Source organism: Rhinolophus ferrumequinum, chromosome 10 (assembly GCF_004115265.2).
Source record: "Rhinolophus ferrumequinum isolate MPI-CBG mRhiFer1 chromosome 10, mRhiFer1_v1.p, whole genome shotgun sequence".
Taxonomy (NCBI): domain Eukaryota; kingdom Metazoa; phylum Chordata; class Mammalia; order Chiroptera; family Rhinolophidae; genus Rhinolophus; species Rhinolophus ferrumequinum.
The window spans coordinates 55,453,597-55,471,920 of NC_046293.1; the positions used below are offsets into that span (position 1 = coordinate 55,453,597).

Here is an 18,324-nt window from a genome sequence, read left to right on the forward strand (position 1 = left end):
AGCCTCGCGCCCGCGGGGGCGCGGCCGTGACTCACCCCCTCCCTCTGCGCTCCCTCAGACACACACCCCTCCCCTGCCATCCCGCCCCGGACTCTGGCTCCAGCTCCGGTTGCAGTTTGCAACCTCGTCCGCCGCAGCTACCAGTTCGCGGGAGGCTCAGGTGGCTCCGCTTCGATGTCTTAGTCCAGGGGCCCCCGGGGCCGGATTCGGCTGGGCTCCGCTCACCCTCCGCTGGAGTCATGAGGGCGAACGGGGCTCTGCAGGTGCTGGGCTTCCTTCTCAGCCTGGCCCGGGGCTCCGAGGTGGGCAACTCACAGGCAGGTAAGCGGCGAGTGAACACAGGCAGGCTCGGAACCTGGGATTCCGAACTGAGTGCGCGGAATCCTGGGGCAGCCGCAGGAGATCGGGTGGCGCGAGCCTGGGGATGCTGACCCCGGATCTGCTGGGATCACCTGGGCAGGGACCGTCTGGCTCGGGTTCGAGGCGTGGGACCGGGGGAGATGGGATTCCTGGACCACCCCCTCCACCACCACCACCTCCTCCCTAGTGCATCGCCGACCCTCTAATTTGCCCTTTGCGATAGGACTGATGCCGAAAGAGTTCACACTTCTGGGGGGGCCCTGCAGGGAGGGGAGCTGGGACTTCCATTCTGTAAACGTAAGATGATTGGAGGTGGAGATCTTGGAGAAAGGGGGGGTGTCTCAGTTTGCTCCCCAGTCCCTTGCCCACCCTCACCCCCCTCCCATCCCCGGGTTTCAGCAACCTCCAGTTTTGTTGTTTTGCCGACAGGGTGGAGCTATGGAAGGGTTGGAGGGGGTTGTTGTTCTCTAGTGTTGGAAAAACAAGAGAGGCACCTCCTCTTCCGTGAGTGAGCCTGCCCTGGGGAGGGCTGAGATTAACCAGTGAGCCAAGTCCAGGTGATACCAGGGTGAGAGGCCATGCAGAGTATGATTGTCCTCTTTCCCTAAAAACCATAAAGCTGGCTGGTCCCAACATGACCAACCTTTCTTTGTCAAGATCCAGAGCAAATCAACTAAAATTTACTGAGCATCTACTATACGCAAAGGCCTGGACCTGGAGCTGAGCTGTAGTAGCCTCAAGGATTTCCCGCCTGTTTGTCTTTTCTCTCCCCAACGTGAGGGCTAACAGGGCTCCTCTCCCACCCTCTGAATTCCTGTCCTTCCTGGGGAGTTCTTCCTAGACCCAGCTTCTCTCCCACCACCATTCTGTTTATTGTCCGACTCTGTCTCTAGGAGTCTAGAGGAGTCAGATTGCTCTTCTATTCCTCCTCCCACTCCCATGCCATCTGAGTCCACCCCTTTGGGGTGTCTCTGGACACCTGAGGGGTGCTGATGTTGCTGGCATTGAAGGAATCCTGTTGATCTTCTCCCCTCCCCCTAGATCTCAGCTCTGGGGTTTGGCACAGCCAGGGCCCCTTCCCCAGAGTGGGAGTGGGAGAAACACCTGTGCTTCCCCCACAGTTGCTGGGCCTAAATTTAGACCCTGGGATCTTGAGATGTGAACACTCCCAGCTGGTGGAGTTGGGGGGGGGGGACAGGGAGGGCTGGGGACTAGAGTGGGAGGGACCTAGTAGTGGGACTCTATCATTGTCCCTTTCAGACCCCTGGAATCTTCTACCAGGAACCCTGGCTACCTTCCCTGAGGGAGCCAGGGGGCAGGCTTGGTTGGGTCTCTTTACCCTTTATCTGGATCATGCAGCCTCTGGGCATCCGGCCCTGTCTCAGTCCTTCTATAGCCCCTTTGTCCTGACTGTGATGGGGGTGGGGGACGTTGGAGTGGAGGCCTGTGCTTGTGGAGGGGCTGCAGATTCTTGCTGAGACCCACCCCAGTACCCTACCCTAGGAGGGCCTGTGACACAGCCCCTCCCTGTGCCCCTGCTCCCTGAGTACAACAGGGATTGTTATAATTCCCCTCCCCCCCGCCTTCTCCCAAGGTGCCTCTTCAGAGGTGTTCATACTCTCTTCCCGCTCAGGCCCTTTGCTCCCTGTGTATGTAGTATGGACTTTACCCTCTGGGTGGCAGGGAACTGGGACCTCTTAACAGTCGCCTTCCGAGCACGGACTCAAAGTCTGCACAATGGGCTGGTGGAATGGATGGGGCCACCTGAAATTCTTCCTAATAAAGAAACCCAGGAACAGAGCTAGTATAGATTTCTGGGCCAGCAGAGGAGCTATCTGTGTGTCTCACGAGTGTGTGCACGTCCACACACACAGCCCACTTCCCTGTGCAGAAATCTTGGCTCCTCCCTTATCTGGAGAGAAGGGTTGGCGCCTTGACTTGGAAGAGGGGGTGTCCTGCCAGGAAGGGGGTTGGGGTGGGGCTGTTCCAGAAAAGACTAACCTTCCTAGTCTCTTTCATTTCAGCCCAAGGACCCTGGAGTCCCTAGGTTTCCCCGGGAGTTGCCTGCCTACTTACCCTTCTTTGTCTGCCCCGTTCCCTTTGTGGGGAATGATAGGGAATGGGAGCCCTCAAAGTGGTCAGACCAGGGATGTATTTAGGAGGAGGGGTTGGGACCTCATCAGACTTCCTCCATTCCCACTCCTGCCTCCCACTAAGCTGCCACCGCCTCAGGGAAGGGTGGTTGGAACAGGTGGTATCTTCCCCACACCCTCCCCACAGTCTTTCTCTGAGCCAGAGGAAAGAGATAGGGATAGGGCTTCAGGGTCAAGATTTCCTGTAGCCCCTACATCGTTTGTACTTACTTACAAGGTGAAGCAAACCCCCAGACTGACATTCCTCATGGACCTCAATTCTAGGCTCTACCTAATGTGAGTGAGGATTGCCATGTTGGAAGGCTTTTTAACTACTCTTCAGACAGTGAAACTGAGTGGAAGGCTTAGAATGGGGGGAGTTTGCTGCTCTTTTGCTCCAGGCCTCTCTATATTTGCTGAAGAATACTCTAGGCTGGAAAGTGTGTTGGGATAGGGGAAGGGAGTGAGAAGGGAAGCCGGAGTAGGGTAGGCAACCAGCTCCTTATCTTCCAGTTTTAAAGACAAAGCTCACATTGACCCCACCACCACTACCAGAGCTCCCCCCCGCTAGTGAGGTCACTTGTCTGTGCCCAAGGCTTGAGGGTGGAGGGGGGTGCTGCTGAGGACTGGGTGTCTGGGGACAGGGTGGGGCAGCCCCCTCCTCCTAGATAGAATCGCCTCATTGTGGGCTGGACTGTGGCCCCAGGCACTGCCCCCTTCCCACCCTCAGTAGACACAATAGGGGCTGTGTGCTAGCCCCAAAGAGATATTTATTCCAGGACCTAGAGAGAGGCTGGCCGGGGGTAGAGAAGTAAGTGCCCTGGTTGGAGGGGGGAGGGGAAGAAGAGAGTAACCAAGCTGTGTCCTTTTCTAACTTCTTTCTAGGGAGGGGTAAAAACCTTACATCTTCCTTGATTAACCCCCTAGTATCTGAAAAAGGCACAGAGGAGGTCCTGGTGGAAAAAGGAAACCTTTTCACCTTCCTGTTTAGGGGGATGGTGAGGGGATTCTGAGAAGAAAAAATTCAGGTTCTCATGCCACTAGGCCTTCGTGTCTATTTCCAGGGTTGAGGGTTGGAGGCAGCTGCCTTCTGATCCTGCTGAATGTTACTGGAAAGGGGCAACCAAGGGGGTGGTCTTGGGGGACGGGGCTGAAAACTTGTGTTCAACCCTCTTCCACTCTTACCTCCACTTTGAACAGTGTGCTCTGGGACTCTGAATGGGCTGAGTGTGACGGGCGATTCTGAGAACCAATATCAGACGCTGTACAAGCTCTACGAGAGGTGTGAGGTGGTAATGGGAAACCTGGAGATCGTGCTCACAGGACACAATGCTGACCTCTCCTTCCTTCAGGTTAGAGTGCCCGACCTTCCTCAACCTGTTCCCCTTTGTACTCCCCGGAGACAACTCTTTCCCTTCCTCAGGACTACACTCTGCAGAGGTCAGCCTTCCTAAGACTCCATAGTCCCTCAGACCCAAACCTGTGTGTTTGTGGGGCCAGTGACTGCAATCTGGGACCTAAAGTCTGGTCGCTATAACCTGGAATACACGGGCTGGCCGTGAGAAGGGGGAAGAGGCATGGTGGTGTTTCGCACCAGGGACTAACATAGACACTTGAGGGCTGAGAAGCACTTGGGGAAATGGGTAAGGGACTAAGCAGGGACCTTCCTGGGATGAGGAGCTCTGAGAGGGAAAAGTTAAGAGACTAGAATTCCTTCATCATTTGGGCTGCCTATCTTCACTTGCAGAAGGGACAGAGTAGTGTGACACCAGCTCTCCCTACTCCAAAATAGGAATTAGAAAGAATTAGAGAAGTTAGGGATTCCCTAATGCTTTAGGGAGGGAGAGGGGATTGAGACTTTTTGCCCTGTCATCCCTCTCACTGACACCGTCTGCTCCATCACAGTGGATCCGAGAAGTGACTGGCTATGTCCTCATTGCCATGAATGAGTTCTCTACACTGCCACTGCCCAATCTCCGAGTGGTGCGGGGGACCCAGGTCTACGATGGGAAGTTTGCCATCTTTGTCATGTTGAACTATAACACCAACTCCAGCCGTGCTCTGCGCCAGCTCCGCTTCACTCAGCTCACTGGTCAGTTCCTGATGACTCCTGGTCTTGTCTGGCAGCCAACCTGCTGGCAGATGCCTCCTTGATGATGACTGCTCACTCTTAAGTGCCCCTTTCAAGGTGCCCACCACTTTGACTCCTGTGATCTAAAGGTTCACTAGTCAAACAATAGAGGGCTTCAGTAGAGAGCTGGTGACCTCTGCTCCAGGGAGAGGGTCCTTTATCCTGATGGGGCTAGAGTTGGAGCTGGATCTGTTACCCATTCCTCTAACTTCAAAATACAGTGTATTTTGATGTGCCTCCTTCCATGGGAATGAGAATCCTACTTCCTCCCCCTCACAACTGCCCATAAGCTGAAAGAATATAGGGGTTAAATACCACCTGGCCACCTACTTCTGGCCACCTTCTTGTCCCAGTCAGTTGAAAAACACACAGGTAGGGCGGGGTTAAGGGGGTGTTGAGTCAGGAATCTTCTCTCCTCCTTTCCTTTCCCCTCCCCCACCTGCTAAACCGGATCTGGACAGGTGTCTGAGGAGGCAGGAATTTCTACCTGGCTCCTCCTCTGTCTTTCAAGGCGAGCATTTGCTGCAGTTTGGATTTAATTGGACATCTGTCTGCCCCATTTCCCCTGCTTCTGAGTCTGTGATGGGGGGGCCTTTGGACTGACTGGTGGGGAGGTTAGGGGAAAGGAGGCCTGCTGTCTAGCCCTTAACCTTGTCACTTCTCTTCCGCACCTCAGAGATTCTGTCAGGGGGCGTTTATATTGAGAAGAACGATAAACTTTGTCACATGGAAACAATTGACTGGAGGGACATCGTGAGGGACCGAGTTGCCGAGATAGTGGTGAAGGACAATGGCAGAAGCTGTGAGTGGCCATGATCAAGACTGTTCCCCCACCCCCACCAAACCAGAGTGACTTTCCCGTCATCATTATATCCCTAATCTGAACCCATCTCTCCACTGAACAAACACCTCAGGCCCTAGACCCCAGGAGCCTGCCAGGAGGGAGCAGGTCAGTCCTGGAAGCCAAACCACAGAAGCAGTATGTCAAGAAAAGGGGCCAAAGACTGTGTACTAAGTGGGGAAGCCAGGTCTTTGGACCTCACCTCCATTTCTCTTTCCACTACAACAACCTCCCTTCTCCTTAGAACCTACCTACCCCTGACCGCAATCTGCTGCCTGTCCACTCACACACACATAATCCTACTGGGTTCAGCTTGCCAAGGAGGAACCAAGTTCCTGGGTTGGGCCTGGGGCTGAGCTTGGCATTTGCCCCATACCCTCCCCTTTAGCTGTCCTGTGGGTGGTGTGGAGGTGTGGCTCCACCCTTTGTTGACAGCTTCACTTGAGCCCAGCCCTGCTCTGCAAGGGCCAGGAGGGGCACTGCCCTGGCTTTTTGCTTCCTGGGACTTGGGTGGCTGTGCTGACATCATACCCTGTTGATTCAAGCAAACCTTTCTTAGCCCTGATGGCCTCTTGTGTTGCTTTTCTTCCTAACCAGGTCCTCCCTGTCACGAGGTCTGCAAGGGGCGATGCTGGGGTCCTGGACCAGAAGACTGCCAGACGTGTGAGTTTATTTCCCTCTAAAAACTTCAAACTCGTACACGTTTATATCCCTGCCTACCCCAGCCTGTGTCACTACTGGGGGTAGGGATGAGCCTGGAGGACAAGAGGGTGAGCAGTGGCCTCAGAATGCAGTCCTGAGAACTCTGACAGCTGTGCTTTCTCTCCTTCCACAGTGACCAAGACTATCTGTGCCCCTCAGTGTAATGGTCACTGCTTTGGGCCCAACCCCAACCAGTGCTGCCATGATGAGTGTGCAGGGGGCTGCTCAGGCCCGCAGAACACAGACTGCTTTGTACGTACTGTTAGCACCATTTGCCTGGGTTCTGTAATGAGGACATGGGCTTTGGGGAGGTTTTATGAGTCTCTTATGTTCCTAGGCCTGCCGACTCTTCAATGACAGCGGAGCCTGTGTACGCCAGTGTCCACAGCCTCTTGTCTACAACAAGCTAACTTTTCAGCTGGAACCCAATCCTCACACCAAATATCAGTATGGAGGAGTTTGTGTAGCCAGCTGTCCCCGTAAGTGTCTGAAAGGAAGAAACAATGGTAGTGGAACCAGGATTTTAGACAAAATTTTAGATAGAAAGGGATCAAGTTGGGTGGTAAGTAGGAGCCGTAGAGAGCAAATGGTCAACCACCCTCAGTGAGTGACCCCTGTGCCCTGTCCCCCCATGTACGTCCCTATGATTTCCAATATTACTCTAGTTCTGCTTCGTAGAACAACAAAGAGCAAAGGGCCTCCTAACCCATGGGACAGCACTTAAGGAACCTCAGGTGCAGAGGACGGAGCAAGGTTCACTTGGTAGTTGGCAGTGTTTCTCCTTCATCTCTAAGGATACCTGCTCTCCTCTTTTCCTAGATAACTTTGTGGTAGATCAAACGTCTTGTGTCAGGGCCTGTCCTCCTGACAAGATGGAAGTAGATAAAAATGGACTCAAGATGTGTGAACCTTGTGGGGGGCTATGCCCCAAAGGTACGTAGGAGATGGTAAGGAGTTGAAGAGAAGAGAGATCCTTTCTCTCAGATGACTCAACCCCTCCCAAACCCCACTGAGCCTTTTTTTTTGTTTGCAGCCTGTGAGGGAACAGGGTCTGGGAGCCGCTTCCAGACTGTGGACTCTAGCAACATTGACGGTTTTGTGAACTGCACCAAGATCCTGGGCAACCTGGACTTTCTCATCACTGGCCTCAATGGGTTAGAGATTCTGCTTTCCCTCCCTGATCCCCCACCCCATCCATCTCCTCACAGTTCATTGTATTCATTCAACCCTTCATATGTGAAGCTGATTAAGAACCCAAATCATACAATCGTAGAGGTCCCAGAGGACTTGGCAGTGCTTCATTCAACCTCCCACCCAGGGCTAGAGTCCTCTCATGGACAACCCTAAGCAATATCATATCATCTAGCTGAATGACAAAGGACAGGAACACTGTGGCCTCCTCCTTCAAGTTTTCTAAAAGTTCTTCCTTAAATTCAGATAAAAATCTGCCAGTTATTTCCCTGAGTTCTGTTCCTTAGAGCGGAGCCACAAAGAAAGAGCAAAGGGACTTTCTAATCCATAGAACAGCGCTTATAGTGTGTGTGTGTGTGTGTGTGTGTGTGTGTGTGTGTGTGTGTAACATCAGGGCCACCTGTTTTCTTTTGACAGCATTTGAGATCTACGCTAAAGTTGCAAAAGTGGTATAAAGATTTCCCATATACTTTTTAAAAAAATATTTTTATTGGGGAACAGGGTGTTTCTCCAGGGCCCATCAGCTCCAAGTCATTGTCCTTCAATCAAGTTGTGGAGGGCGCAGCTCAGTTCCAAGTCCAGTTACCATTTTCAATCTTTAGTTGCAGGGGGCGCAGCCCACCATCCCATGCGAGAATTGAACCGACAACCTTGTTGAGAGCTCATGCTCTAACTAACTGAGCCATCCAGCTAGCCCTCTGGAAGCTCAGCGGCAGCTCGTTGTCTTCAATCTAGTTGTGGAGGGCACAGCTCACTGGCCCATGTGGGAATCAAACCAGCAACCCTGTTGTTCAGAGCTCGTGCTCTAACCAACTGAGCCATCCGGCCGCCCCTCCCATACACTCTTTACTTAGATCCCCCAAATGTTAACATTATTCTATATGCTTTATATTTCTCTCTCTTTCTCTCTCTATACAGACACAGAAACACACATACAGACACACACACACACACACACACACACACACATAATAAGAGGCTCTTGTTTTTCTGAACCACTTGAGAGTAAACTTCCAAACATGGTATTCCCTTACCCCTGTTATATTTCAATGTGTTTTCCTTTAAAACAAGAACATTTTTTAAATATAACCACAGTATAATTGTTTGAATCAGGAAATTAGCATTGGTACATAATGTTATGTAATCTACAGACCTTATTCAGATTTCACTAATAGTCTTATTGTCCTGAATCACGCATTGTATTCAGTTGTTACATATCTTCAGGCTCCTTTAATCTGTAACAGTTCATGACGTTGACATTATTGATGGGTACAGGTCAGGTAATTGTTAGAATGTTCCTCAGTTTGGGTATGCATGATGTTTCCTCATAGTACTTAGAGTCAAGTTACGCATTTTTGTTAGGACTGCTACAGATGTATTCTCAGTGCATCATATCAAGGAGTCATATATGATGTCGATTTGATGATATCTCTGGTCACTTGGTTAAAGTGGTGTCTGGCCAGGTTTTTCTACCGTAAAGTTAATATTTTCCCCTTTGGAATTAATTAATTAATTAATTAGCATCTTGTGGGGAGAGTTTTGCCAGAATTAATTTTTATAATCAGAGTTGCCAGGTAATGATTTTCTAATTCCATTATTCCTTCTGTATTTATTTATTGGTATTCTAGTGTTAGGAAGAGTCTTCCCTTCCTATCTATCTATCAATTTAATCTGTGTGCATACTTGTTTTATTCAATGATTTATGATATTTTACAATCATTATTTTGGTGTTCAGTTGTCCCTGATCTGGCATGGCTCCTGTGTTCAAGCTGGCTCCTGTGTTCTTTGGGCTTATACACTTCATTCTTTGAGCACTTCCTTACTTTTTTACACAAGATGCTGTAGGCTTATGTTATATTTTTCCTGCCCCAGCCATTTCTCTAAGGAGCTCTTTTTCCTTTTAGTAGAGAATGGTATTTAGAAACTAAGTTCTGAGGCTACGCATGCTCATTGCTACTGGGTTATACCACTGCCTTGTTGACTGGTTTTTACTGTTCTCTCCAGAGACCCCTGGCACAAGATCCCTGCCCTGGACCCTGAGAAGCTCAATGTCTTCCGGACAGTACGGGAGATCACAGGTGAGTGGGAGGAGAAGCTGCCCTTTCTGAAAAGACTAGGTCAACCACTGACACAAATTGCGATATAACCACTTGAGAAAATCAGGTCTCAAGCAACAGAGGAGGGAGCAGGAGAACCTGAGAAAGAGGAAGGGGAGAAGGAAGGCTCCGTGTTCATATACCTCTTCAACTCCTCAGGTTACCTGAACATCCAGTCCTGGCCTCCCCACATGCACAACTTCAGTGTCTTTTCCAACCTGACAACCATCGGGGGCAGAAGCCTTTATAAGTGAGTAAGAGGTATAGAGGTAATCTGGGTAATGAACCCTGTTTCTTAGGCATCCTTGAGCAAAATACAAAGCATTCTCATAAAGTAGGTCCAAAGGGCCTGAGAGTTTGATGGGGAAAAGGCAAAGGGAGGAGGCGTCCCTTTCAGTGCGTCTGACTAGCCCAGAACACATTGTTGAATGAAAATGAATCCACTGCACAATTTTCCCTTCATGGTCTCCCCTCTCATCCCATCTGCTTGTCCTCAGCCGGGGCTTCTCATTGTTGATCATGAAGAACTTGAATATAACATCTTTGGGCCTCCGATCCTTGAAGGAAATCAGTGCCGGGCGTATTTACATAAGTGCCAATCGGCAGCTCTGCTACCATCATTCTCTGAACTGGACCAGGTTGCTCCGAGGGCCTTCGGAAGAGAGACTAGACATCAAGCATAACCGGCCCCGCCGAGACTGCGGTGAGGGAAAGGGCCCGCTGCGTGGAGGGAAGAGGCGGAAGGGGGAATTAGAGAGGAAAGGGGTGTAAGGGCTGTTCTGCCCTGGAAGTGGGAGTAGGGATGGGGATGAAGCCAAGGAGAGGGGGTGTTAGGCTGGAAACAGTAAGGAGGAAGTGTTCAGGAGAGGGCTTGTTAGGAGACCCCAGACTCCTCCTGATGCACTTTTTCCTTTCCAGTGGCAGAGGGCAAAGTGTGTGACCCGCTGTGCTCCTCCGGGGGATGCTGGGGCCCAGGTCCTGGTCAGTGCCTGTCCTGTCAAAACTACAGCCGAGGAGGCGTCTGTGTAACCCACTGCAACTTTCTGAATGGGTACAGTGAGGGGAGATGGAGTCAAGAAGGGGTGGAAGGGTGGGGTCCTGGGATGGAGCTATTCAGGTGGCACCTGAAAGCCTTCAGACAACTTTCTGCATATGCTTTGATGGGAATGAGGGAGGAGACCCTGTGGTTGGGGGAATCAGGACATAAAGGTCAGGACTTGGAAATGACTGTCCCCCTTTAATCCTTGCAGGGAGCCTCGTGAGTTTGCCCATGAGGCTGAATGCTTCTCCTGCCACCCGGAATGCCAACCCATGGAGGGCACTGCCACATGCAATGGCTCGGTACAGTAGCAGCACCAGGATCTCTAAGGGAGAGAGGGCAGAGGCAACATTGGAGGATCTAGGGAATGATGTGGCCAAATCTTAAGGCCAGCACAGGGAGGCCAGATATTGCTAGGGTTTGTGGATGGAGGATCCTGAAATGGCTGGGTTGGTCCTTGCTGGAAGGTATGGAATTAACCTTGGGATTCCATTCTTCCTGACCTTTTCTTTCCCACCCAGGGCTCTGATGCTTGTGCCCAGTGTGCCCATTTTCGAGATGGGCCCCACTGTGTGAGCAGCTGCCCCTACGGAGTCCTAGGTGCCAAAGGCCCCATCTACAAGTTCCCTGATGTTCAGAATGAATGTCGGCCCTGCCATGAGAACTGCACCCAGGGGTCAGTGACGGGATGTTAAGAAGAGCGGATGGGACCAGGGGAAGGGGGAGGAGTATAGAACTAGGGGGAAAGAAGAGGCTGAGGGGAGCAGAAAGAAGAAAGAACTGTGATTTAAGTATCACTCCTGGCTGTGTAGTGAAGGATCGGAGAAAGGGATATTCAGTAACAGCACAAAATTACACCACGATTCTGGGAACCTGAAATAAGCTCAACTTAGGGGAGTTTCATTCAAGGGAGGTGGGGTGGCCGGTTAGCTCAGTTGGTTAGAGCGCAGTGCCAATAACACCAAGGTTGCCAGTTTGATCCCTGCATGGGCCTCTGTGAGTTGCGCCCTCCATTAAAAAAAAAAAAAAAAAAAAAAAAAAAAGCAAAACTCATTCAAGGGAGGGACTCAGGAAGAGTTGGTGAGCTAGAGATGGAGGCCATATATTGGGATATGCTTGGGCTCCAGGATGGGTCACCATGGTAGGATCTGAAACAATGTTATAGCTGTTGGAATTGAGTCTCCCATGGGAGCCTGCCAAGCTCCCATTTAAGGAGGCGACTTTCTTCTCTAGGTGTAAGGGACCAGACCTGCAAGACTGCTTAGGCCAAACACGGGCCATGATCAGGTATGATGGGCTTGGAGACTTAGGAAGCTGGGCATGTTTGGGAGGGGAGCTAAGGAAAGGGTGGTTATCTGCTGAGAAGAGCGGAGTACTGATTCTGGACTTCCATGATACAGTTCAGTATCACTGGACTCAGGGCACAAGAATCCAGACTTCTGGCCTTCCTAAAATTAACTTGCAGTAGCCTCAGGAGCCAGATTTAGGTTAACCCCTTCAGTGCTCAAAGATATATGTATATGTGAATGTTAACCTCTTGCCCCAGATCTGCACCGTACCTTTAGTGCAGGTATAGATGACATTTGTAAGGGAGGTGGGACCCACGATAATGCTGGGCTTCTCTATCCCACAGCAACATCCATCTGGCTATGGCTTTAGCAGTGGTAGTAGGATTGGTAGTGATTTTCATGGTCCTGGGCAGCGCTATTCTCTATTGGCGTGGGCGTCGGATTCAGAATAAGAGGGCTATGAGGCGCTACTTGGAACGGGGTGAGGTGAGTGTCTAGCTTACTCTTGAAAGGTACCCTATCCCATCACTCTTTAAGATCCTCCTCCTTCCCCAGAGATCTGACCCCCTTCTTCAAGGAGACGTAGTATGATCCACTAGAAAAGACTCTTGCCAGAGAAATGGGAGATGTGCATTCTCCATTAATTTGACACATGACTTTGAAGAAGTTACTTTCCTTCTCTGTGCCTCAATTTATGCATTCATACAAGATGGCTGTAAGGGTGAAAGGGGGTGATGAGTGTGGAAAGTGCTTTGAAAAATACAGAGAATTGTATGAAAGTACTCATGGTGATAATATTACCAACTCTCCATCCTTTCCCCCATCAAAGGAAAAACTCAACCCTCTTGATTTCTGATCTCATGAGCACAAACAAACAACTTCCTCCATCCTTGGGGTCTTTTATCCCCCAATATAACTACAATGCTTTATAAGACTAAAGATAATTCCTCTTCCTGCTCTTGGCATCCACCTACGGGCGGGGAGATGGCGGGGGACATGGAAGTGGGCTTTCCTGAGTATCTCCTTCCTGTCTCTTCCTCAGAGCTTAGAGCCTCTAGATCCCAGTGAGAAGGCTAACAAAGTCTTGGCCAGAATCTTCAAGGAGACAGAGCTGAGGAGGCTTAAAGTGCTTGGCTCAGGCGTCTTTGGAACTGTGCACAAAGTGAGTGGCCCACAGGAAGTCTGGGGAGGTAGGGAAAGGATCTAGGGCAGTGGGGAGAAAGATTCAGAGAAAGGACTAGCCTCGGATGAATGACCTTAGGCTGATTGTTGCTTAAAACTTTCCAGGGAGTGTGGATTCCTGAGGGTGAATCAATAAAGATCCCAGTTTGTATTAAAGTCATTGAGGACAAGAGTGGACGGCAAAGTTTTCAAGCTGTGACGGATGTAAGTGAAGGAAGGGTATTCTGTATGCCACTAGGAGAGAGGTCAGTGTTACATACGATTATGCGGAAGCATGGTCCTGTGTTAGCAGATACTATGTTAGCTATGTTGATGTACTTGAATGTTGGGCAATCTGGTTACATGTGAACCTGTTTGGTCCTTGGATAACCCCTCTTGTGTCTCTTAGCATATGCTGGCCATTGGCAGCCTAGACCATGCCCACATTGTACGGCTGCTAGGACTGTGTCCAGGGTCATCTCTGCAGCTCGTCACTCAATACTTGCCTCTGGGTTCCCTGCTGGATCATGTGAGACAACACCGGGGGGCACTGGGGCCACAGCTGCTGCTCAACTGGGGAGTACAAATTGCCAAGGTGAGAGGAGCCTGGAGGAGTTCTATGATGGAACTGCCTGGTTGGGGGCCAGCAGGGAGGGGTTGAAGTTCTGAGTGGTACCTTTAGGGTTTGGAGTGATCTCAAGGACTGATTCCCCCAACCTTGAGAATACTTCTTTCCCCTATAGGGTATGTACTACCTTGAGGAGCATGGTATGGTGCATAGGAACCTCGCTGCCCGAAATGTGCTGCTCAAGTCACCCAGTCAGGTTCAGGTGGCAGATTTTGGGGTGGCTGACCTGCTGCCCCCTGATGATAAACAGTTACTACACAGTGAGGCCAAGGTAAGGTGATACAAAGAGCTGGTAGGGAGGTGGGGATGGAGCGAAGCATGGGGATGGGAGCAGTCAGTGGTGTCTTTCAGAGGCAAGCAAATGCAGCATGGTAAGTTCAAGGAGATGCCAGAAATACAAGTTCAGAGAGCAACAAAAAAGAATGTAAAGAACTTGGGGTTTAGAAATGCTAAGAAAAGCTGCGGAAATAACTGGTGACACCTTTGTCTTTCATTCTCCAGACTCCAATTAAGTGGATGGCCCTCGAGAGCATCCACTTCGGGAAATACACACACCAGAGTGACGTCTGGAGCTATGGTTAGTCCATCTGAATGCCCTTTATACCATCACTGGCCTTCGGAGTTGCTTTTGGAGACCCCTTTTTAGAATCTCCAAAGCCTTCAGATCCTTGTGTCAGAACAAGTTCTGCCTTCCCTTCATCTTCATTCCCATTTCTACTATTTTGCCATCAACTAGTCATGTCTTCCTGTACCAGGTGTGACAGTTTGGGAGCTGATGACATTTGGGGCAGAGCCCTATGCAGGGCTCCGATTGGCTGAAGTACCAGATCTGCTGGAGAAGGGGGAGCGGTTGGCACAGCCCCAGATCTGTACCATTGATGTCTACATGGTCATGGTCAAGTGTGAGTTACCTGCTGATGCCAGCCATATTGTGACTTCCCTCCCTACACCGCTCCCCTCTTAATGGTCCTACTTTCTACATCTTACTTCCAGGTTGGATGATTGATGAGAACATTCGCCCAACCTTTAAAGAACTAGCCAATGAGTTCACGAGGATGGCCCGAGACCCACCACGGTATCTGGTCATAAAGGTGAGTAGGGACTAGGAGGTGTCAAGGGTATTTAGAGCAAAGGGGACTTGGCGGGAACCAGAATCTATCTTAACAATCACCTGTCTCTACAGAGAGAGAGTGGACCTGGAATTCCTCTTGGGGCAGAGCCACCTGCTCTGACAAACAAGGAACTGGAAGAAGTAGAACTGGAGCCAGAACTAGACCTTGACCTGGACTTGGAGGCAGAGGAGGACAACCTGGTGACAACACTAGGCTCCGTCCTCAGCCTGCCAGTTGGAACACTTAATCGGCCACGTGGGGTAAGATACTTTCAAGTTACCCAAGACTTTGTGCACCCTGAGCGTCTGCACACCTGCACTCTCGTGAACCCCACAGATGCCCACATTAACTACTCAAAGGCCCCATGATAAGATTTTTGCCTTTGTCTAAACCTCTTTCTTACGTTTTTTTCATCCTAGAGCCAGAACCTTTTAAGTCCATCATCTGGATATATGCCTATGAACCAGAGTAATCTTGGGGAGGCTTGTCAGGTAAGGCCTGCCTTTTTAAGGAGCTGCTGAGAGGCTGGGTGACAGAATGTTTTAGGATCGACGGGTAGTGTAGGAGATTTTAGAAACCTTTGAGGTTTAATCAGTGTCCTACAAAAAAGGAGGCATTGAGGGCGGTAGGATGGTTCGGTAGGTTAGAGCGCGAGCTCTGAACAACAAGGTTGCCGGTTCAATTCCCGCATGGGATGGTGGGCTGCGCCCCCTGCAACTAAGATAGAAAACGATGACTGGACTTAGAGCTGAGCTGCTAGATTGAAGGACAACGACTTGGAGCTTGATGGATGGGCCCTAGAGAAACAAACTGTTCCCCAGTATTCCCTCCCCCCAAAAAAAGGCTTTAAAAAAAAATGCATTGAATTACCTAATCTCTTTTCTTTGTCTCTGTGTAAATCTCCGTTTATTATTTTCCTTCTTAGGAGTCTACAGTTTGTGCGGGTAGTGAACGGTGCTCCCGTCCAGCCTCTCTGCACCCGATGCCACGGGGGCGCCTGGTATCAGAGTCATCAGAGGGCCATGTGACAGGCTCTGAGACTGAGCTCCAGGAGAAGGTGTCCATGTGTAGAAGCCGGAGCCGCAGCCCACGGCCACGCGGAGACAGTGCCTACCATTCCCAGCGCCACAGCTTGCTTCCTCCTGTCACCTCACTCTCCCCACCAGGGTTAGAGGAAGAGGATGTCAATGGTTACGTCATGCCAGATGCACACCTCAAAGGTGCCTGCCTCCCCTTTCTCCCCACTGCTTATTATGGTGAAGTTTTCCGCATAGCTAGCCTCTCTTCTCAACCCCTAGGTACTCCTTCTTCCCGGGAAGGCACCCTTTCTTCTGTGGGTCTCAATTCTGTCCTGGGTACTGAAGAAGAAGATGAAGATGAGGAGTATGAATACATGAACCGGAGGAGAAGGCACAGTCCACCTCGTCCCCCCAGGCCAAGTTCCCTCGAAGAGCTTGGTTATGAGTACATGGATGTGGGGTCCGATCTCAGTGCTTCCCTGGGCAGCACACAGAGTTGCCCGCTCCACCCTGTGCCCATCATGCCCACTGCTGGCACAACTCCAGACGAGGACTATGAATATATGAATAGGCGACGTGGTGGTGGAGGTCCTGGGGGAGACTATGCAGCCATGGGCGCTTGCCCAGCAGCTGAGCAAGGTTATGAAGAGATGAGAGCTTTCCAGGGGTCTGGACACCATGCCCCCCATGTCCATTATGCCCGCCTCAAAACTCTACGTAGTTTAGAAGCCACAGACTCTGCCTTTGACAACCCTGATTACTGGCATAGCAGGCTTTTCCCCAAGGCTAATGCCCAGAGAACATAACCCTTGCTCCCCGAGGTACTCAGGGAGCATTTGATGGCAGCTCACGCCTCTAGAGGGTACCCCTCTTCTCCGTAGTCCCTGTCCCTCACAGGTCTCAGTCCCATTTCCTCCCTAGTCCTAGACAATTCCATTCAATTTCTGGAGGCTTTTAAATACTGACACAAAATTCTTGTGGTATGTAGCCAACTGTGCACTTTCTTCTCTTTGCCATTCCCTGGAAAGGAGAAGGTTTTCCCTATTTTGTTTTCTTTCCCAATCCCTTTCCTCTGCTTTCTCAGGGGAACTCCCTGGAGATATGAAGGATTATTCCCTTATCATATCCCATATCCATACAATTACTCCCATATCATGTTCCGTTCTCTCAGACTCTTAACTTGTGGAGACTGGGCTTCACAGTGTGCCTTTGTTTCTCATCAGACTCCTAAGGAAGAGAAAAGGGGCAAAACCTGGCAGGGGGAAAGTAAAATTTTGGTATAAGACTCTTAACCCCCTAGAAAGAATGGGAAGGTTAAAATCTTGTGAAGAAAAAGCAGATATTAATGATTACTATTAATTAAGCCTTTACTTTGTGCCAGGCATCTTGCTAAACTTTACCTACATTATCTCACTTAATCCTTACACCAATTCTGTGAGCTAGATATTATCCCATTTTACAAATAAGGAAACTGAGCCTTAAAGAGATAAAGTAAACTAAGTGGCAGGTCCAGGATTCAAATTCTTGCAATCCATGTGCTCTTACTGTAAGGTATCAAGGAAAAGTGATACAAGTCAGAGTCCTTGTAGGGGGCATTGTCTTATTTTTGCACTGAATCAAGTCTAACTCCAACAACCACAGCCTCCTAAACCCAGACTTCTCATCTCAGGAAATGGGGGTGGGGTAGTCAGAAGGAAAAATAAGCAGACATCTTTGTAAACCATAACCTATGTGTGCTGTTAATGATCTCTTACCCAAGAGACAGATCCATAAGGGTCGCCCAGGAGCCACTTTTAGGAGCTATTCTCACCCAGTAATGGGAAGCTTCCAGTTGGAATAGAAAGAGGACCTCTCTTCAGACCTCTGTCCCATTGGATGGGAAACTGGGGGTATCTGTTATATCACTGAAGTTTTTTGTTTTGTTTTTATACGTATCTAAATAAAAATGCCAACGTTTTTCAGCTTTCTGTCTGTTAAATGAAGAAAACCTTTAGTGTTAGACCACCCTTTTTCTCTACTCCTCAGCAAACAATAGCTACTTCCCCCCTCTGCTTTGTCTGTTTTCCCATGCAGCTTTCTCCAGCCCTCCACTGTCCTTGTATTCCCTTAAGAGAAGCATAGCGCACAGTTCTTTTCATTTAAAGGTTTTACTAGGAATCTACAAGGCGACCAACTGGGAATAACAAAAAAAGTTTGGGAAAGTTTGAAAAAGCCCTATAGATGTGCTCCCTCAAGAGGTGGAATATTGAAACTCCCAGGTTTCAGAACTCTTATTCTCTTAAAAAAGTCGCCGTGAACACTTCGCTTAGGTGCCATCAAAGCTTATTTGTTGGAACAATAGTGCCATCTTCTGTGGGAGTCCGGTCTGTAGATTGGGAGGCTGTAAATGGATAATCCCTTCGGAGTCCGCGGGCCCAGTTAAGTCCCTGCTCCTTGGTCTCCTTCCAAACCCGTTCGGCCCCTCCCGGTTCTCCTAGTATCGGAGGACGACTGGACCCGCAGAGCCGGTCCTGCCAGCCGCTCCAGGGATCCCCGCCCTGAGCCTAGTCACCCCCAATCGCCTGGGCTCCACCCTGCCCCACCGCCTCCAAACCCAATTCCCCGCGGGTAGCTCCGCCTTTTC

General features: G+C 50.1%; 1 protein-coding gene across 3 annotated transcripts; it reads left to right on the forward strand.

Annotated features, from left to right (window-relative positions):
• Window positions 1-98: 98 nt before the first annotated feature.
• Window positions 99-17,664, forward strand: ERBB3 (erb-b2 receptor tyrosine kinase 3). Of its 3 annotated transcripts, none has more exons than XM_033117748.1 (28): window positions 99-321; window positions 3,693-3,844; window positions 4,398-4,584; window positions 5,300-5,425; window positions 6,062-6,127; window positions 6,300-6,418; window positions 6,504-6,645; window positions 6,986-7,099; window positions 7,200-7,320; window positions 9,362-9,435; window positions 9,613-9,703; window positions 9,951-10,156; window positions 10,372-10,504; window positions 10,704-10,794; window positions 11,014-11,168; window positions 11,726-11,779; window positions 12,126-12,267; window positions 12,824-12,943; window positions 13,069-13,167; window positions 13,352-13,537; window positions 13,686-13,841; window positions 14,072-14,147; window positions 14,326-14,472; window positions 14,564-14,661; window positions 14,754-14,942; window positions 15,102-15,173; window positions 15,608-15,902; window positions 15,981-17,664. In XM_033117748.1, the coding sequence occupies exons 1-28, from the start codon at window positions 240-242 to the stop codon at window positions 16,505-16,507; spliced, it is 4,020 nt and encodes a 1,339-aa protein (XP_032973639.1). In that variant the 5' UTR covers window positions 99-239; the 3' UTR covers window positions 16,508-17,664. The 3 variants fall into 3 exon arrangements, with proteins under 3 accessions (XP_032973639.1, XP_032973640.1, XP_032973642.1); XM_033117749.1 differs by having other exon boundaries at window positions 16,002-17,664; XM_033117751.1 differs by lacking the exon at window positions 99-321 and adding an exon at window positions 3,274-3,303.
• The last annotated feature ends 660 nt before the right edge of the window (window positions 17,665-18,324 follow it).

Coding starts and splice junctions, on each gene's coding strand:
- ERBB3 (XM_033117748.1), top strand. CDS start 240: ATGAGGGCGAACGGGGCTCTGCAGGTGCTGGGCTTCCTTCTCAGCCTG. Junction 6,128..6,299: donor ACCAGAAGACTGCCAGACGT/GTGAGTTTATTT, acceptor CTCCTTCCACAG/TGACCAAGACTATCTGTGCC. Junction 9,704..9,950: donor GGGGGCAGAAGCCTTTATAA/GTGAGTAAGAGG, acceptor GCTTGTCCTCAG/CCGGGGCTTCTCATTGTTGA.